Genomic DNA, 19,523 nt, shown 5'->3' with positions numbered 1-19,523 from the left:
TTTATTATTAAAAAAGATTGAGACCATATTTCTCCCCATCTATTGGGATTATGCTCCTGAAAAATTTCTTTAGTGAGAGAATTTGCAGTTGTTGACTTTATGGGAAAAAGAGTTCCTATAATTAATTGCGTATAATTAATTAGTATGTTTAATTTCTAATTTTTAAATTCCTTGCTTGTTAGCAACTCTTCAGGTTCTCTTTCGTCTCTAACTGAACTGTGTAGAAACTAATTTTGATTTGTTTCGGGTAATATGTGTACTAAGAGGCATTTCCCCTCTGTATCAAATCCTTGCTTATTTTATGACTCACTTGTTGGCTCTTGTTTACTGGGTTTTACTGTGATCTTTGAGGTAAAGTGTATTTGCCTGTTTTGCAAACCTCATGTCTACACAGGGTTGTTTCTCCACCCTATTCCCATACCCCTCCCTGATGTTCAAGGGCTGAGCAGCCCTAACTCGAATTCATGCTCCTGCCACCCTTTGCTCTGGCCTGGTCAGTCCCACTTAGTGGACTTGCAGGTCTCCCTTCACAGAGATGCTTTTCTCTGCCAGCAGGTTTATATCCCAGGCAAATTCCATCGAGTGCTATTATCACTGTACCTCCGCATTCTCCTCCAAAGTCCAATTCCTTCTTTTTAAAATTATCCCTATCAAGAAAGATTGGAGGCCGGACGTGGTGGCTCACGCCTGTAATCCTAGCACTCTGGGAGGCCGAGGCGGGCGGATGGTTTCAGCTCAGGAGTTCGAGACTAGCCTGAGCAAGAACAAGACCCTGCCTCTACTAAAAAAAAAAAAAAAAATAGAAATTATCTGGACAACTAAAAATATATAGAAAAAATTAGCTGGGCATGGTGGCGCATGCATGTAGTCCCAGCTACTCAGGAGGCTGAGGCAGGAGGATCGCTTGAGCCCAGGAATTTGAGGTTGCTGTGAGCTAGGCTGACACCACGGCACTCTAGCCAGGGCAAAAGAGTGAGACTCTGTCTCAAAAAAAAAAAAAAAAAAAAAGAATGATTGGAAACACAGAAACTTGAAATTGTTTGAGTAAAAAAAAAAAAAAATATGTGGAAGGAAATCACACAGAGGATAATTCAAAAAGGGTATTTCCTCTTTCATGTGGGATTCCTTTGTTGGTGAATCACCAACTTTTATGTGTAGTAAAAAACCTGAAATATCAGTGGTTTTCACAGTACTCTGCACTGCCCTAGGAGTGAGCAGGCAGAGCTCAGCGAGAAGAGATGGGGCTCTGCTCTCATCTGTTTTACTTATTTACACGTCAAGGGAAAATTTTAATCAAAGCAGAAATCTTAGGACTGAAGCATTCATTTGACAACTAGACTCTAGATACTAGAATTCTGGGAGACATATATGACTCCAGGCCTTAAGGATTTCACTAATTAACTGGGTTGAAAAAATAGGATTATCCCATTCCTTTATGTATTGTCAGTGAGAGAGGAAGCCTCATGTGAGAGGCTGAATTCAACATGTTTTGTGGATAGGGACCCTAAGGTTCAGAAGTTTAGTGACTTGCCCAGATGAGTGATATATTAATGTACAGCTGGTTAGTGTCAAAAGGAGAGGTCCCAGGTCACCTGACATCTTGTCGAGGACTTTTTTGCAACCCACACTGTTGCACAAAGACTGGGATCATTTTTCATGGACATAAAGGTGCTAAGATTTGTCTTAAACATGATTTTTTAAAATGCAGTATTTCTGCAGGGAAAAAAAACACTTACAAAAATTTAAAAATTATTGGGATAGCTGCAATATTGTCCTCAAAGTATCCTATATTTTTCCCTCACAAAATAACACATTGTACAATTACATGAAAAATTGAACGCTTTTTCTCCATGGTTATTACCTTACTCAAGTGTTTTGGGTTATTATCATCAGCATAAAATATGCTATAATATGTCTCCCATATTTTTTAAAATCCTTCTTTTGGTTGCTCAACTTTTGAAGTTGAGCCCTCAGTTATCAAATATCTGTTCCCTTTCGTGTAAAAACTCCTTCAAAGTGGTTTTTAGACTTACTGGTTTTAGACTTAGACATCCAAACCTCCTTCCATTTTTTCTTGAACCCATTCCCATTCCTATAATACCACTGGACTTTCTCTTATCAAGGTCACTGGTAATCTCTACTTTATCAAGCTCAATGATCAATTCCCATGTAGATCTGTTAGTACACAGACTGCCCTGGACCTGCTGAAACAAGTATTTGAATCACCATAGCTTATATTCTTCACTAAATATTAAGTTGACATTCTAGGTTTATTTATTTTTAATTTACACAAACAGATCAGTTGTAACCTAAAGTGGATGACACTCTTACAAAAACAGAAGTGCAAAGACTGGAGCACTGTGAATGTGAAAAAATCAGAAAGCTTTAACAAGTTAGCATGACCCAAGTTTACCTCTAAGGCATGATATTAGTCACTCTGGGAGTTATAAATATGTATAAGCGAGTCCTCTCTCTCTTCTCTAGTGAGGAAGTGACAATCGCCTTAAATCCATTGGGTCATTCTCATTATACCTTTACCCCATAAAGAATGATATAAGTATTTTGGAACCATTTGGGATGTTACCCTTGAAAGGATAATAACTGAACCTTCTAGAATCACCAAGGATGGGCTCCCTTAGAAGAGTGCATAAGTAGTGCCGCTGGCCAGGCAAAAGGGACTTTGTTCAGAGTTTTTGTCTTTTGAGAGTTTAAAAGGAAAAGCTTTCTGTACTCTGATGGTAAAAACCCAGGGAAGAAAGATCGTATGTCCCTGACCTCCTGGGGCAACAGGGTACCTGTGTATGTCTGTGTCTGTGAACTCACACAGCTAAGTTTTAAGAGCCACAACCTAGAAAGCCCAAGCAGAGAACTCCTGCTGGGTTGTACATGGCCAGTCTTCAATACTGTGAGGGCAGTGAGACAAGGCAGCAGGTCTCTTCCGTCTTCCTCACACCTCTCTGGACCATATGTGCCTGCCGGGGTTCTTAGATAATGCAGAGAAAGGAGACCTTCCAGAGGGGACACCTATGATCCTTTCCTTATTTTTAAAGCGATGCTGATGCTGACAGTGGGAGATTAAAGGGATTAATTGGAAAAAAGAGAACAGAAGTAGCTATTTTTCTTCTTGAGTATGTATAAGAGATTAAACTTGTTATGTGTATAATATTTAGTCTTTACACTAAAATAACTACGATATAGCAGGAAAGGTAGCATTCAGGTCAAGATGATATAGAAAAATAGATGATAAGAACTATGGCACAAGCCAAGGATCACGGATCAGGCACATAGCACGATGCATTTAGAGGACAGAGAAGGGTCCACCCTGAACGGAGCAGAGGATAAACTGGCGATAACTGAACTCATCCTATGCACTGGATCGATGGCAAGTGAAGACTGAGAAAAGGAGGCTCACAACAGCCCTGGTGAACTTACTTCCGGAAGCAGTGGGCTGCTGTGAGCAGCCACGTGTTGCTGATGAGGCTGGCCCCACACTGATGGCCGGCCTCTACGAGCTGGAGGCTGGCCTGCCACGGCCACTCCCCCTCCATAGCTGTTTCCCGTCCTTGGACAATCCTTTCAGTAGAAGAGGATGCTGGTAATGGCATGTTTGAAGATGTCATCCTTATCCCACAGCCTGTCACAGAAATACATGTTAATTTGTTTTCACTGAAAAGAAGGAAAAAAAGCAAATCCTGATTTGTATTGGGTGTAGATGCTTAGACAGTCCCTTTTTCCCTGTGACTTTTTAACCCATGCATAGCATTCAGCCTTTGAGGTTATTTTATATGGATCTTACTGATCCAACTGAGGTTCAGATGAAATATTTACTAACATTTCAAGGCATTCAGTGTAGACATTAACTTCTGTCTTTCTATAAAGCATATACAGATAAATAGATAGATAATTCATAGAACATCAAAAATGTATAGATCCTCTGATAAGTGTTTTAGCTGTATTTATAGCAACATACTTTTTAGATGAGGACTTGGAGAGAAAACACTGCTGGAGGTCACCCCACTGGTAAGTGACAGAGTGAGATATAAAATTGGGAGGATCCACACCAAAGCCAGTGGTATTCTTATTAATACTACTGACAGAGAGCCCGATATTGAAAGTAGGTCATGAATTGCCTTTGACATAACTGAAGAGAATCAACTCATTGTTTTCTCAAAGCCCTGTATTTTAAGTCTTAAACAATATTGAGCTTTTTGTTCTTCTGAAATTTTAAAGACTAGTTTAAAAAAGTTATTCCCTGATATCAAACCTGCAATTGATTAGAGTTCAAATTAACCTTAAAAGAGACTTGAAAATGACTTTACGATATTTTTAATGGGTACATATTTGTCCACAGCATACCTGAAATATATACCAAAGCTGGAATGTGGAGTTCAGGGTGGGAGGAGGCAGAAAATGTACGTATATTTCAATAAAAATGCAAGAAAACTAAAAATATGAGCAAGAAAAAGTCTAACTAGTAGCCAGCTTACAACATTCTCTTGAATTGTGAGAGAACATTAAAGCATTATTGAAAGAGAATTAATAGTATAATATTTAGAACACAATGTGGGTTTTTTTTTTTTTTTTTTTTTTACCACATCCTATAGGTCATACAACTTAAAATTGCATCTGGTACACATTTATAAATTTAAATACTTTAAATGTTAAAAATAATAAAAGGACTGAGTGATTTAGAAAGATATAAAATGAGCCAAAAAAGCAGCTTAGTAAATTGTACTTCTAACTCTTCTGTGGCTTCCATTCATTATTTTTACGTGAAATAGAGCAAATTGTGTGTTTTGGAACTTACGGCTATTGAGAAGATTTCTCATCTTTTTGCCGTCAATAGCTGAAATGAACAAAACATAAATTAGTTGGCAGAAGAATATATTTCCATTTTCATCTTTTCTGGTCAAATGGTAGTTAATAGAAATGTTAATTATCCAAGGCACACATCTTTCAAGAGGGCAAAAGATTTTTCATAACCAAGTAATACATAAATAACCCTTTACTTTGGTTAGATTTGATTTTTGTTTTAAATTTTATAATTGCACTGAAAATCAGAGACCATTTTGTTTTCTGATTTTGCTTAGGAAAAGGAAAAAGAAAATAGGAAATTAGGAAAGAATGAATAAGTGTAAATATCCCTCACTGCTTTCTAGGGGGCTCCACTATAATACCAGGGAACCACCACCGATTTCTGTCACAACTGGTGTTCTCTGGTGTCTGTGCTTCAGGCATGTTCCCAACGGCCAGTGTGAAAGGGCAGCTCCAAGAAGCTACCGACGTCACAGACCCCTCAGTGCTAACAACACAAAATAAGTTACTGAGGCAAAGATCTCAATCAATGGAGGGGTATAAAGTCAAAGTTTGGGGACAAACCCAGGAAAAACACAAGCACAGACAGCATCTCTGACTGTTTTTTCTGGGGAAGAATTTGGTAGCTTCCGTGTTTAAGGGGACAGGGCATCCAGAAAGAAAAAGGAGGAGGGGGATGCACAGTGAGGCAAATGGTTACAATCTTGCGAGATCCTGGGCATCTGCATTTTACATAAGGTAAATGTTTAAGGAGAAAAAGGGAATAAAGGAAGAACCAATTATGCAGATGTCCCTGGGTAGGTGGAAGAATGATTGATCTCATCTTGTCTCTGTTCTGCACCTGGGAAGGTAAAGCTTGGAATCAACATTATCAGTGTGGAATTGAACAGACTTTAGTTTTAGGAGGTAGAGTTAGACAGCAGACCTAAAGCTATGATCAGCATGTCATTGTTTATGAGAGGCCAGTGAAGAGTTTCCTTGGGAATGATCTGTGGGGGCAGTCATTGTAGATGCCTGAGCCCTTTTACCTTTCCATGGCGATCTGGCTAATGCAGAATGTTAGTAACAGTTATTTATCTGGAAGGCGATGTTGCATGACTCCGCCTCCAGACTTGACCTTTCCCTTTGCATAAAGAGTTGGGGGTGGTCCTGAGATTTTCATTTTCCTTTACATGGCCCGATTTCAAGGCCCTTGTCTAACAGAATGGGAATTTAGTCAATGCTGGTTGATAACCTTCTCTCACTGGGGCTGCTCCCTCGGGGTGACTGCCTTGCAAGGTTGTGACTCAGGCAGAAGGCTTGAAGGTCTTTCACACGCAGCCAGCCCAGAGGCCCTGCCCATACACACACTCTCACTCCACTTATGCTTCCCTTCTGCAAAGTCCTTTTCCCTTCACACTTACTCATTCACATTCATTTTAACTCAGAATAAGGAACTCTACAATTTTAATAACTCAGTAAACATAATGTAATGCCATTTTTATGATGGATATTTTACTTTAGGATATATGGTTATGACTTGAGATAGTTATATTGTTAGGAGTTGAGATTAAATTTTATATGTCCATTTATAGAATACTGGAAAATATTATGTTTTAACTTTGGAATATAATTGATTAACAATGAAGGCAGATATGATACTCTTCATTATTTCTAATTACTTCATGAAAACGTTATCACTAATATTTGTGGGGATTGTATATCAAAATGTATTTAAAGGGTTTTCCTGATTTCTAACAACAAAGAAATTAACTTTAGACAATCTGTTTCCTCAATACATGGCTATTGGGAGAAGAAAAGACTTTTGCCAAAGGGCAAACCCCCTACTCTCCGTGCTTTTTTTGGTATTAAATCAGAAATAACTAAATTTGGAAATACGTAATGAGAAGCAATGAACAGAGCTGGAATACTTATCACATAAGTGATGTGTGCTAGTGTTTGAGGAAGGGGTAAGAAAATAATACAACACAGTTCCTGTCCTTGACCCTTAAAATCTCATTTGAAGCACATAAAAATGGAAATTCCTCTTGGCTTGGATTCCAGCTAGCTGTAAGGTAGTTTTGTTTTGTTTTGTTTTGTTTCAACATATTACTGGGGTACAAACATTTTGGTTACACGAATTACTTTTGTACAGTTTGAGTCAACCTTATCTTTTTCCCTTTTTGCTTTTTTCTTACATCTCTCACCTGCACAGAGAATCAAAGTTATAAGTGTGTCCATCACCCAGATAGTGTGCATTGTACCTGTTAGGTGTGAATTTATCCATTTCCTCCCCTTTCCTTCCACCTGCTTAATTTCCATTGAATTTTACTACCATAGGTACACTGAGTATTGATCATTTAATTCCAATTTAATAGTGAATACATGTGGTGTTTGTTTTTCCATTCTTGAGATACTTCATTTAGGAGGATGGTCTCCAGTTCCATCCAGGTTGTTACAAAAGGTAATTATTAATAGTTTACCAATTTTTTATGGCTAATACTCCATGGTATACATATACCACATTTTATGAATCCAGTCATGTATTGATGGGAACTTGGGTTGTTTCCATATCTTTGCGATTATGAATTGTGCTGCTATAAACATTCAAGTGCAAGTGTCTTTTTAAATAAAATATTTTAAGTTTCATAAACTTTTTGAACTTCCTTTTTTCCTAACTCAGGAGGGAAACAAAACAAGAACTTAGTCCTGATTTAGGTTTGTGAGCAATAAATAAGGAAATAAATGAACACTAGTTTTAAAAGTTGGAAATAGGCCGGGCACGGTGGCTCACGCCTGTAATCCTAGCACTCTGGGAGGCCGAAGCGGGTGGATCGTTTGAGCTCAGGAGTTCGAGACCAGCCTGAGCAAGAGCCAGACCCCATCTCTACTAAAAATAGAAAGAAATTATCTGGACAACTAAAAAAAAATGTGTGTGTGTGTGTGTGTGTGTGTGTGTATATATATATATATATATGTATGTATATATATATATAAAATTAGCCAGGCATGGTGGTGCATGCCTGTAGTCCCAGCTACTTGGGAAGCTGAGGCAGGAGGATCACTTGAGCCCAGGAGTTTGAGGTTGCTGTGAGCTAGGCTGACGCCATGGCACTCTAGCCCAGGCAATAAAGTGAGACTCTGTCTCAGAAAAAAAAAAAAAATAAAGTTGGAAATAAGCTAGAGAACCTCTTACAGTTGATGTCACTAGTTCTTTCTGCAGGGGTAGACCTTCATAAATATGTTGTTTCTCTGACACTGCAAAAGCTAACCCCCAGAATTGGTCTGTACAGAGCTCTGTGAGTCATAACACTATGTCTAGTTCTAGCCCCAAGGTTTGTTAATCCCATGTCTCCCATCTTCCTTGAGTCTCAGCTTCCTTACCTATAAAAATAGTGAAAATAATACCTACCCTTTGGTGCTTTTGTGAGGATCCAACATCATACTATATGGGAAAAATTTTAGAAACATTATTAAAAGCCCTAGTAAAATAGGAAAAACATTTGCCAGTGCTAAATTTTGCCTCATGGTGAGTTTTTATTTTGGTTTTATTCTACATTGATGTATGTTTATCAGTGGTGTATTCTTAAAATGGAAGAATATAATGACCAAATCCTTATGAAAAGTGAAGGGAATTATGAGATCAGGAAATCACAAAAATGGTAACAAACAAGCAAAAAATGACTTACGTGTGAGTCTAAATGATGGTTTACTTATGGTCAAAGGCAATTGTTTAATCTTCAAACTTTGATAAAAAATCTTTTCAATTCTTTTCTTGGTTTGTTCAACACTGTCGGTAGATGGGTATCGAAACATTAGCACCACAAGAATGTTTACACCTTGTTCATCTGGACTGAAGAGCAAAAAAGCAGATAAATAATGACATTTCTTTAATCATTAACTACTTTTACCTATTAAGATTTGCATTAAATTTAAAGAAACATAATGTACGATATATGTGCATACCAGATTTTTAAATTATCTCTAGGTAAAGGGAATAGAGAGTATAATGATCAGAAAGTGTTGGAAGCACTCAAGAAAAAACAGAGGCAACAAGCTAGAAATATTGGATAAGATATACCTGAAAAAAATTGTTTGCTGATCTTACTTAGCTCACAGTTTAGAGGGATTTGCAGGAAGATATGCTTATAAAATCATGCTTTATGTGCACTTAAAAGACTTACTTTTTAAGGCATTTTGAGCAAAAGTTGAAGTGAATATAATTATTCTTCAGTAGGGGTATGACAGAGACAATACTTTCGTTTACCAAACCCAGTTTCCTTTGCCTCCTGAGTACAGAGCTAGAGTTCATTTCCTAGCCTCTTTTGAAGTTTATTGAAACTCTCTAATGAATTCTGGCCAATGGGATGCAGGCAGAAATGATGCCCTCCCATTTCCAGGCCTGGTTCCTAATAAGACCTCCCATAGCATTTTCTTTGCTTTTGCTTTTTCATTGTCTGCCAAGCAAATGCACAAGATCCCATGGGCAATTCCATTCCACAGTCCCACCAGCAGCCACACCCTTGCACCCACTTCTCTTTGGTTTGTATCATGGAAATGAAATAAACCTTTGCTGTATTAAAACACTGATATTTTGAGGTTTGGTGGTCAGTTAATGAAAGAATGATTAGAGAAAGCAGTTATAAAAAATCATTTCATAAACAGTTCAAATACATAAATTTATATTGTCATGTATAGGGCTAGAAAGCCTCAACTAACCTTTTGAGAATGAATTTAATTTGAAAGATAAAAGAGAAAAAAGGAAGGAAAGAAGGAAGAAAATGAAAGAAGGAAGGAGGGAAGAAAGAAAAAAAGGGAAAGAAAAAGTAAAAAAGAAATGAAAGAAAGAAGGGCAAGAGGGAAAGACAAGACATGGGCTTCTTAATCATTTAACCATATTTATATTTACCCCCCAAGAAGTGAAGCAAACAAAGGTTACAACTGTATATTTCACTATGGAATCTCAGCCTTATAGACATCACATAAAAAACATATTCAACATAGTCTTTGATAACTCCATGTTTCATTTATGTTTATTACCTTTCACCAAAACATCAAAATGAAAAGGCATTTAAAAATAACAAAAATTCACTCACATTAAAGAAAAACCTTGCTGCAGAGAAAGTTGTAGTCTAATAGTTGGGTAGACTTAAAATGAGGAAAATTAAAAAGACATAAATTTTACTTAGTTCCTAGCTTAAGAGGAGGATATTAGCAGCACCATCCCTCCTCTATGTTTTTTTCCTCTTTTTTCTATCTAATAACTGAGAATTTCTTATCATAGAGCACTTTATGTCTTCCTATTGTGCCTGAGAAATGATTAGGTAGTATAACCTGGGCTGTTCAGGATTTATGAAATCTTTGTGTTGTTGCAAAGATTCTCTCAGGTAGCTGAGCAATTATGTTAACCAAATAACTCATCTTAACAGTATTGGTTTGAAGTTACAAACCAAGTTTACATACCTTATTCTGGTAACATGTGATTTGATAAATCGACCCCCTCCAGAACGTCGAAATATCCTAGACATCTGATTTTAAAAAAAAAAGTGTTAGTTTTAAGAAAAATGTTACTCCTTGTCTTATCTAGAGACTTGGGCCAAACACAAGGTTTCTCAGTTTATTCTCAGCCATGTAAACTGGTTTATTCACAGTGATAAGACTAAACCTGGGTTCCAATATTTGTAGAATCGATCATAACAAAATTGTTGAATTTTGGTAAGCCTCTGTAAAATGGGATAACAACAATATCTGCCTCAGAGTTGATTTGAAAATCAAATGAAATTATTTTACGTATGTTACACCTTGTCTGGTATCTATAATAATAAATTATTGATGATGTTAGTTTTAATCATTGTCAAATGAATTAAAGTATGGGCTACTTTTTAAGGTAACATCCTTATTTCTAAGAAAGCCCAGCATTTGTTGTATTCATTCCGGGATCTGGCATCTACTGATACCAACTCGTTGATTTTTTAAATGATCATGCCATTACTAAGCCATTTGACAGAACTTGTAACAACATCTGTCGTGTGACTCTGACCCCCTCCCTCACCTGTTAGTCATCTCTCTCTGTCATGCAGGATCTTACCACTGGCAGCAGGGCTGGGAATAAGTTTCGCCATACCATCAGCATTTCATTACTCAGCTGTGCCAGTCTGAGCCATTAAAGGATTTTAGATGTTCAGTAAACTGATTTTCTAAAGGATCCTGATTCCCAAAAGGAAACCCGGCTGACAATTGAGGCACTTTCTTATAGGCAAAAAAGCACTGGACGGAGCCAGAAGTCAGGAACTACAGGGCCACGTAAGTTTACATGAGGTCCACTTAGCGCCCGATTACTATATCCACTGGGAAGATGGAGAATTGTCTTCTTCTCCAACAAGCTTCCTCCCTTTCCCGATTCCTCTAAACTAGCAACAATGCCCAGTAGACTTTACCTCCTATATATTAAATCCATTCTTCCCTTGCTCCAATCCTACTGCTGTGGTCTCAAATCATCTCCTTAGAAACTTGTGCCTGGACTGTTGCAGTAGCCTCCTCGCTGACCAGTGTGTGTGGTTCTGCCCTAGCTTCTGTCTCCTCAGTTGTTCCCTCTTAATGCTAGCAAGCAAGACGACATCTCTAAAATGCAAACTTGAGTATATTATGTTCCTACCTCAAGCTCAATGTCTTCCTCAGTGTGAGCCTCACAATCTTATCCCTTCACTGGCCCCTGCTTTTCTTCTCTCTCTTTAAATATTATGGTGTTTATTTTATAAAAGCTGACATGGAAATACCTCAGATAGGACTTGAACAAGTACTTAATACACAGTCACTGACAAGATGAAGTACATTAACAGAGAAATACAATAAAAGACTAGATCAACAATAATATTTTATAGGACAACAAATTGCTTTACTGGAAGAAGAAAGATACTCCATATAAGAAAAGAGTAAAGAACATTTTCAACACAGAAAATCAAATTTACATATTTAGAAACCACGGTAGTGTTAACAGAGAAAAGTTTACTTAAGATTATAGCTTCTTTCTTAATCAAGAAATAGGAGAGTGCAGTTTCTGGGCTTAACCAAGGAAACGTGACTGATATCTTTTCTACTCAGAGCTGAGAGTGAAACCACTGTCCATATAACAAGGTCACCTTCCTTGCTTAATGTATGGCATATGATTATCATTTCTAGTTTGTAGGCTGGTGATAATTTTTCTATTTTAGCCATGGTCATTGAAAACTCTTATTACAATTCCTAATAAAAGGACAACAATAGCAACAGCTAAGGCCATCCCAGGATAGAAAATCAACTGTCTCACTGTCAAAACATCTGCATCTGGCTACTGCATACCAGGTGTTTTCTTCCACCACTTGGTTGGTTTGGCTCTCTTGTCTGGTACTACCAGACAAAATCACTACACGGGTTAGTTTTCTTTCTGGGATAGGCAGCTCTGTGAGGGTAGGTCTGGTCTCTTTACTCTTTTAGACCAGTTCAAACCTGGGCCTGCTCTGCAACTCTATCGCAGTCTGTCCTCGAGGCGTACACCACATAGAAAAGGGCTTGAAAGAAGACACAAACTATTCATCCAGACCAAAGACCCATTATTCCAAGTTTAGCAGGAAATATCAGAGATACTCCAATGAGAAAACCGAAAAGATAATAACCAATGGCATATCAAGATAGCACCAATCTTTTATTCTCCTGTACCTCTCCGGACTCCACCACAGGTGCCTACAAATATATCAAATAGATGAAAAGAAGCAAAATAAGGCATCACTTGCGAAATAATGTCTTTGTCACTGGTAAATACATAGGCAACCACATCATTCAAAAGTTGCAAGTACAACACCTACAAGTGTGCACACATCAGCACACAGGTGAACAGTGATGTGAGAGCACCCAGCCTGCTCTGCATCCCCTGTCCCCAGAGAATTGCCCACTCACACAATGTCTGCTATACCAAAGCCGAGAGGCACTATGTAGATTGCAAAAGCCAGTTCACAGATGATGGCGTGGGCTCCCAGCTCTCTCACATTAATCAGTCCTGCAAGGAAGTTCCAATCTCAAAGGTCCACCACTCAATGGACACCATTGACATTCTGGGAATAGCTAGCTGGATATAGAAGCCTCACTCCTCAAAATATTAATAGTCCCTACTCCAACCTCCCCCAGTGTCGATGGGGGCTTTTTCCCACTACACATAGAAGTAAAGAAGAGCAAACAGGAAGAACTGAGAGATGGTGTTGGCCAGACAGAACCTACCACTCCCAGGGCCAGGGCACGCAGCAAGAGTACATTCATGCCTACAGTGACAACATTCAACGCGAACCCAGTAATAACATAAGGCAAGATGATGCCCTGACTTTGTAAGTATCTTTTCTGCAGTTGGAACAGGAATGTTGCTGGAAGAGCAGGAATGAGAATCATCATATAAATTTGGGCCATCCTGGAGACGTCAGGGTCTTGTTTTAAGAGCAGGATGCTCTCTGTATGTATGAAGATGGCCCAGGGGGAAAGCTACACAGCATCAAGATGAGGATTCCTCTTTGAAATACAGTCCCCATGTGTTTTAGGTTCTTTCCTCCAAAGGACTGAGGCGTTATCAGGTCACAGAGGGAGGTTAATCCAGTTCCAAGTGAAATCCTAGTAACATTCACAACCGCGACACCAAGTGTAACAGCATCCAGCTCGCCTGTGCTTAGCTGTCCACAGAATACGGAACTGATGATGCTAATAAGAAAGGTCATCAACTGACCAGCTTGGCTGCCTCCATCTGCACATCGTGTAGCAGCACTTCCCGCGGGCCCAGCAGGCAGCCATGCCAGTGGGCACAGTGCTGTCGTGGCTGTCACCCACTTAGGACTTCACTAGGCTTTTCTGAGCCCATTATATTACTATTTACATCTCTCCATCTCTCAAGGAACAGAGAGAAAAGCTGGTTTTAATGTCTCTAGGACTTCAGATAAATGTCATTGAAATTCTGAACTGTGCACATATGGCACTTTGGGGAAGGATCAGGAGTCCATCATTTCAGGGTATAAGGAAATACCAAGAATCTATTCACGCTAAAATGTGATATTAACAAACCATCATTGCCCTGAGGAATTGACCTCTATTTAAAAAATGGTAGATCCTTACACAGTACAATATTGGCGTGACCACTACCAATAGCTTACAGGTATTAAGTCCATACTACATGGCAAACATTGGACTGATTCCTTTGTTGAAACCTCAAACCACTTTAGGAGGAAAGTACTGTACTCTTTAGCCCCATTTTATAGATGAGGAAACTGAGGCCTAGGACACATACACTTGTCTGGTGGCATAGGAAGTGGTGGTTCTGGGATATGAATCCATGGGAGCCAGGTTTAGATCCTGTGTTAAAGTATATTAAGTGACTTTGCCAACCTTGAAGTACTTATATGTTTGAAGACAGATGTTCAGGTTGGGTGGGGAGTAGAAAGGTACTAGGGAAAGAAATTTTTCAACTGCATCTTTTATTCCCTGAATATAAACCTCCTAAGACAGAACCTCTTGGGATGTTGCTTCTATTTTTGCTTCTAAGTTTAACAGGGCTAGGGGAACTCTTCCTCCTCAGACACATAACCATTGTTATAACTCTTTTCTGCAGAAGTTTAACTCATATTTATATTTCTTTCCTGGGAACTCAATAATATGATATTTAGTTCAAATTACAAAGATTGTTTCCTTCTCTTTTTATGGTCCCAACCTAAGAATAGGTCATTTTACTAAAGATTATTCCATTTAAAACAAGACAAGGCTCATGGTAAAATGCAAGCGAAAAAATATTCACCTTAAAAATCAGATACCCTTGGTTTGAACTCTAGCATTAAAAAAACATAATAACATATTTGAAACAATACATGTGGCTCTGACTAAATAGCTTGGTACCTGCCCAGTTACTGCTTTTGGCAAGTCTGAGCTTGCACCTTTCCTCTGGCTGGGAACTGTATGCAAATGAAGTCCTCAAGGAAGATCAGCAGTTACTGGATGCCAGCTGGGGAATCCCTTTGAGATCCACCCATGAAAATAGGTCAGGCGAGTTCTGCAGATCTCCTGCTGCAGTCAGGGGAACAGACACCAGCAGAGGGCACAAACGCCAACAAACTGATTCCTTTTCCTCTTCCTCTCTAGAAAAGCTTCTTGTTAACTCACGGGGATTTTTCTTCCTCTGAACTTCGAAAACATTAATACTAATCCTTCCAGTCACACATTTTGACAGTGATATGCTGCACCGTGGAAGCTCTCGTGTATCATATAATTAAGTTATCTCAATTTTCATTTGGTATTCTTTTCCGTGCATAAACTTCCATATGTAGACCATATTAAAACCTACTTTAAGGAAGGGACTGTACTTTACTGACCTTGGCATTCTTTATAACCTTGCACAAAGTAGATGTACAATAACATTTTTATTAATAATTGATTCTACAGCTATGGTTAGTCTTAACCAACAGTGTGAGGACAAAAAAAAGTGTTGGCTTTTGCATTCCATCATGCCTCTTTCAGAATATTCTGTCTCCTTCTTCCCTTTTTGTAATTTATTTATTCATTCAAAACAATTAGGTAGGAGTCTCCAATGTTTGAGGTATGTGTCAGAAACTGTATAGACCCTAGATTTAAGAAATTAATTACAAAAGACAATTAGTATAGTAAAGTAATATGGGATAATGGCTGGGGGACTGTAACAGGGAAGGGTTCTCCAAGTAGGTGATGTTTAAGTGATATCTTAGGATCGGAAGGAGTGAGCAACAGAAAGAGCAGGGTCATGGGACAATCTTCCAAGTGGAAGAAACAGAATATGCAAAAAACCCAAAAGAAGGCCAATGTAGGCCGGGCGCGATGGCTCACGCCTGTAATCCTAGCACTCTGGGAGGCCGAGGCGGGTGGATCACTCGAGGTCAGGAGTTCAAGACCAGCCTGAGCAAGAGCGAGACCCCGTCTCTACTAAAAATAGAAAGAAATTATCTGGCCAACTAAAATATATATAGAAAAAATTACCCGGGCATGGTGGCACATGCCTGTAGTCCCAGCTACATGGGAGGCTGAGGCAGTAGGATCACTTAAGCCCAGGAGTTTGAGGTTGCTGTGAGCTAGGCTGATGCCACGGCACTCACTCTAGCCTGGGCAACAAAGCGAGACTCTGTCTCAAAAAAAAAAAAAAAAGAAGGCCAATCTGGGTAGAGCTCAGTGAGAAAGGAGGAGAGTGTAGCAGTGGGAAGAGCAGTCAGAGCCAAAGCATGCAAGTCCTTGGAGGCCTTGCTAAGGCTTGGATTTTATTCTAGGTATGTTTGGGAGGCATTTAAGAGATTTGAAGCAAAAGTGGCAGATTCCTATCCACAAACACAATCCACCAGCTCAGAGATTAAGCTCAGGACCAAACTCACTGCACTCCACTGGGAAGAGGTGAAGACAACAGGTCAGAGGTAACCCAAGAGGTGGATCTAACCTGCTAAAACATCTCAAAGGCAACTGAGGACCGGCACTCCTCTCCTCAGCACTGTCAGGGATCAATCTTTGGGGACTCAGAGATAGGGCCATAAAGAAGCCCTAGCACCCCCAGCTCTTGACCAAGATGTCAGATAAGAATCAGTAACACAACTCTGGAAACATGAAGAATCACAGCAAAAAGTCATCCCCAAAAGAAATCAATAACTCTTCACTAATGGATACCAACCTAAATGAAATGGTTAAAATGACACATGAAGAATTTCAAACATGGTTTGTAAGAAAGTTCAACGAAATACAAGAGAAAATAGAAATCCAACACAAAGAAGCTACAAAAACAAGACAGGAAATGAATGAAAAAAATTTCTAAAGATATCAAAGTATTAAAGAAAAACCAAACAGAAATTCTGGAAATGAAAAATTCATTCAAGGAATTTACATAACACTGTGGAAAGCCTTAAGAATAGGCACATCTTTTAATTAAAAGAGATAGTGCCTACAGCTAATCATAAAGAATCATATTAATGCCCTTTCTATTCAGCTATTAATTCTTTGTTCTAGAATAACTCTCATAAACCTAAAAGGACTAAAATCTTGGCTAATATACTGGGATTTGCTAAACAAATCTATGGTGTCCATGACCATGCTTTTCATGGGACAAAAAAATGGAAAACTATTTGACTTGACTTTCTGCCCTGATGCTTAGGATTTAGCTCATACAATATACTTAAAAATTAGTTATGCCTCCATAAATACATAAACTATCAAGGAAAACCAAAATATTTTAGGGCATAACTAAATTTAAGGTTGATATCAAGAATTACTATAGACACATCACATCTGTTTATATGATCTGATCCTTAAGTGCTTTCAAAAACAAACAAAATGATAAGGTGAGTGTGGCAATTCTATATTCTTACATTAAAGAATGTTAATGAAAATGAACCAAGAAAGATAAAATCAAGAGTTAAAAATAGGGAAAACATTTGTTTCAACCAACAGTTTCCTCAGGAGCTAGTTGCCTACTCTAATCGACTACATACATGTTATGGTGCACATTATTGTAAATGTTTAACATATATTAAATCATTTAATCCTCACAACTGTATGACCTAGATACCGTATCATTGTTGTTGTACAGAAGAACAAGTTGAGGCACAGAGAGACTATTTTCCTATAATGCTCACATTCAAAGTGAGGCAGAAAGACACATTTGTAAACATTTAAAATTTCTATCGAGCTCACCATTCTCTCAATCTGATGACTCCTTTCTGTAAACTCCCTTGAGGATCTCACTCCGTAATTTTCTTTGTATTTGATATTTGTGATTTTAAAAGAGCCAAGATAATAGAATGACCTATCATCTGAAAGGGAAAATAAGCAAAAGATTCATGGTTAAAGGTAATCAGTACCTGGTCCTCCACTTCCTGTCTACTCCCACTAAATAGGCTACTATAACACAGTTTATTTCTACTTAGTACAAAAATTATTGCAGACACACTTCAAATATTGTGTAATTTCATCAATGCAGCCAGTTAAAAGAGAAAATTCTGATCCCAAAGTACACTTACAGAATACTTCATTTACAGATATCAAAATGTTCATTAAATTTGACACATAATACACAATGGAAAGTAAATATTGAAAACAATTGCTGAAAGTCATGTAAAAAATCATCAATTTCCTCAAAGAATTGCTAACATAGGTATATTATACAATACCTAAACTGTATTATGAAGATATATTGAACAAGCTATCATTTTTTTCTGTGTTACTGTTAAACTTACTTAAATAGAAGTCTATATTGTTTTCGCTTTGTTTTTTTCTCATTCATTTCTCTTTTTTTTTTTTTTGAGACAGAGTCTTGCTCTTTTGAGCGGGCTAGAGTGCCGTGGTGTCAGCCTAGCTCACAGCAACCTCAAACTCCTGGGCTCAAGCTATCCTTCTGCCTCAGCCTCCCGAGTAGCTGGGACTACAGGCATGCGCCACCATGCCCGGCTAATTTTTTCTATATATATTTTTTTAGTTGTCCAGCTAATTTCTTTCTATTTTTAGTAGAGACGGGGTCTTGCTCTTGCTCAGGCTGGTCTCGAACTCCTGACCTCGAGCAATCCACCAGCCTCGGCCTCCCAGAGTGCTAGGATTACAGGCGTGAGTCACCGCGCCCCGCCATCATTTACTTCTTAATTCTCCATAATCTACTCCTACCACACCACTAAGCCTGTTATTGTCAAAGACAACAGTGGTAATATTTAATGGTTACCTTTTTTTGATTATTTTTGTTTTACCCCTTCATTTCTTTACAGCCTCAATCATGTTCCTTGAAACCCCATCTTTGACTTTATGAAGCCATCTTCTAGTTTTTTGTCTTTCTCCCTGGCCACTTCTCAGTTACCTTGGAGAACTCTCTATTTCCACCCTTATCCTTAGTATCCCAAGGTTCTATTCTTGGCCTGGTTGTACTAAACACTTGCCGATCTTAACTGGGATGACCTTAACCGGTAACTATTTGTTGATGACTTTATATTTTTATCTCCAGACAAAATCTTTGTTGTGAGTTTCAATTCTATATCAACTGACTTCCAGAGACTGTTGTTTGCACATTCAATAGGCACCTCAAATATAATATTTCCAAAGTGAAATAATCATTTACCTCTTCCTTTACTCTAAACCTGCTTTACTCCCTATATTTTCTATATTTGTGAACAGCTCTATCATCTACACATGGCTTCATCCTCATTTCCAACATCCAATTCATCTTTCAGTCTTTAAATCCTATGGACGAAAACCTATTTAATCTCTAATATCTTTCTCCACACACATGGGATACTTCCTTAATTCAGGTCCTCATCAATCACCCAGCTGATAGCCATCCAAAACAAAATCACATTTCCATACAAAAGAAGTCTCCTATCTGTATTCTCTATCTCAAATACTATCATTACAGTTTACTTCATCACTCAGACTAGAAATCTTGGCATAATCCCCGATCCCTTCCTAATTAATTATCAGGTACCAACAATGTTATCACACTTTAAAATTTTTTAAATCCATCTTCTTCACAAATTCCACTGCCACTAATGCTCCTGGTCATGCCCTTGTCATTGACTGCCTGCTTTCCAATTAGTATCCCTGCCTCCTGTCCTGTTTTCCTCAAATCCATTCTCCATGTGGTAGCCAGAGTGATCCATTAAATTGCAAATTTGACAATATTACTTCTTAAATTAAAACATTTCCCTTTTTTTTTTCCCCATTGTCAGTGGGAAGGAGTC

General features: G+C 38.3%; 1 protein-coding gene across 1 annotated transcript in view; it reads right to left on the bottom strand.

Moving 5' to 3' along the window:
* The window catches only part of LOC138374654 (transmembrane protease serine 11F), a 63,723-nt gene that overhangs the window by 13,458 nt on the left and 30,742 nt on the right, over positions 1 to 19,523 (bottom strand). The window contains exons 3-7 of the mRNA XM_069457695.1: positions 17,497 to 17,615; positions 10,258 to 10,322; positions 8,484 to 8,647; positions 4,808 to 4,846; positions 3,433 to 3,634 (exon numbers count right to left, since the gene is read on the bottom strand). Of these exons, the coding sequence (XP_069313796.1) occupies positions 3,433 to 3,634; positions 4,808 to 4,846; positions 8,484 to 8,647; positions 10,258 to 10,322; positions 17,497 to 17,615 (589 nt within the window). The remainder of the gene's footprint in view (positions 1 to 3,432; positions 3,635 to 4,807; positions 4,847 to 8,483; positions 8,648 to 10,257; positions 10,323 to 17,496; positions 17,616 to 19,523) is intronic.

Source organism: Eulemur rufifrons, chromosome 24 (assembly GCF_041146395.1).
Source record: "Eulemur rufifrons isolate Redbay chromosome 24, OSU_ERuf_1, whole genome shotgun sequence".
NCBI classification, from domain to species: Eukaryota; Metazoa; Chordata; class Mammalia; order Primates; family Lemuridae; genus Eulemur; species Eulemur rufifrons.
Note: the sequence above shows the minus strand (reverse complement) of the source record. Positions and strands in the feature narration are given on the sequence as shown.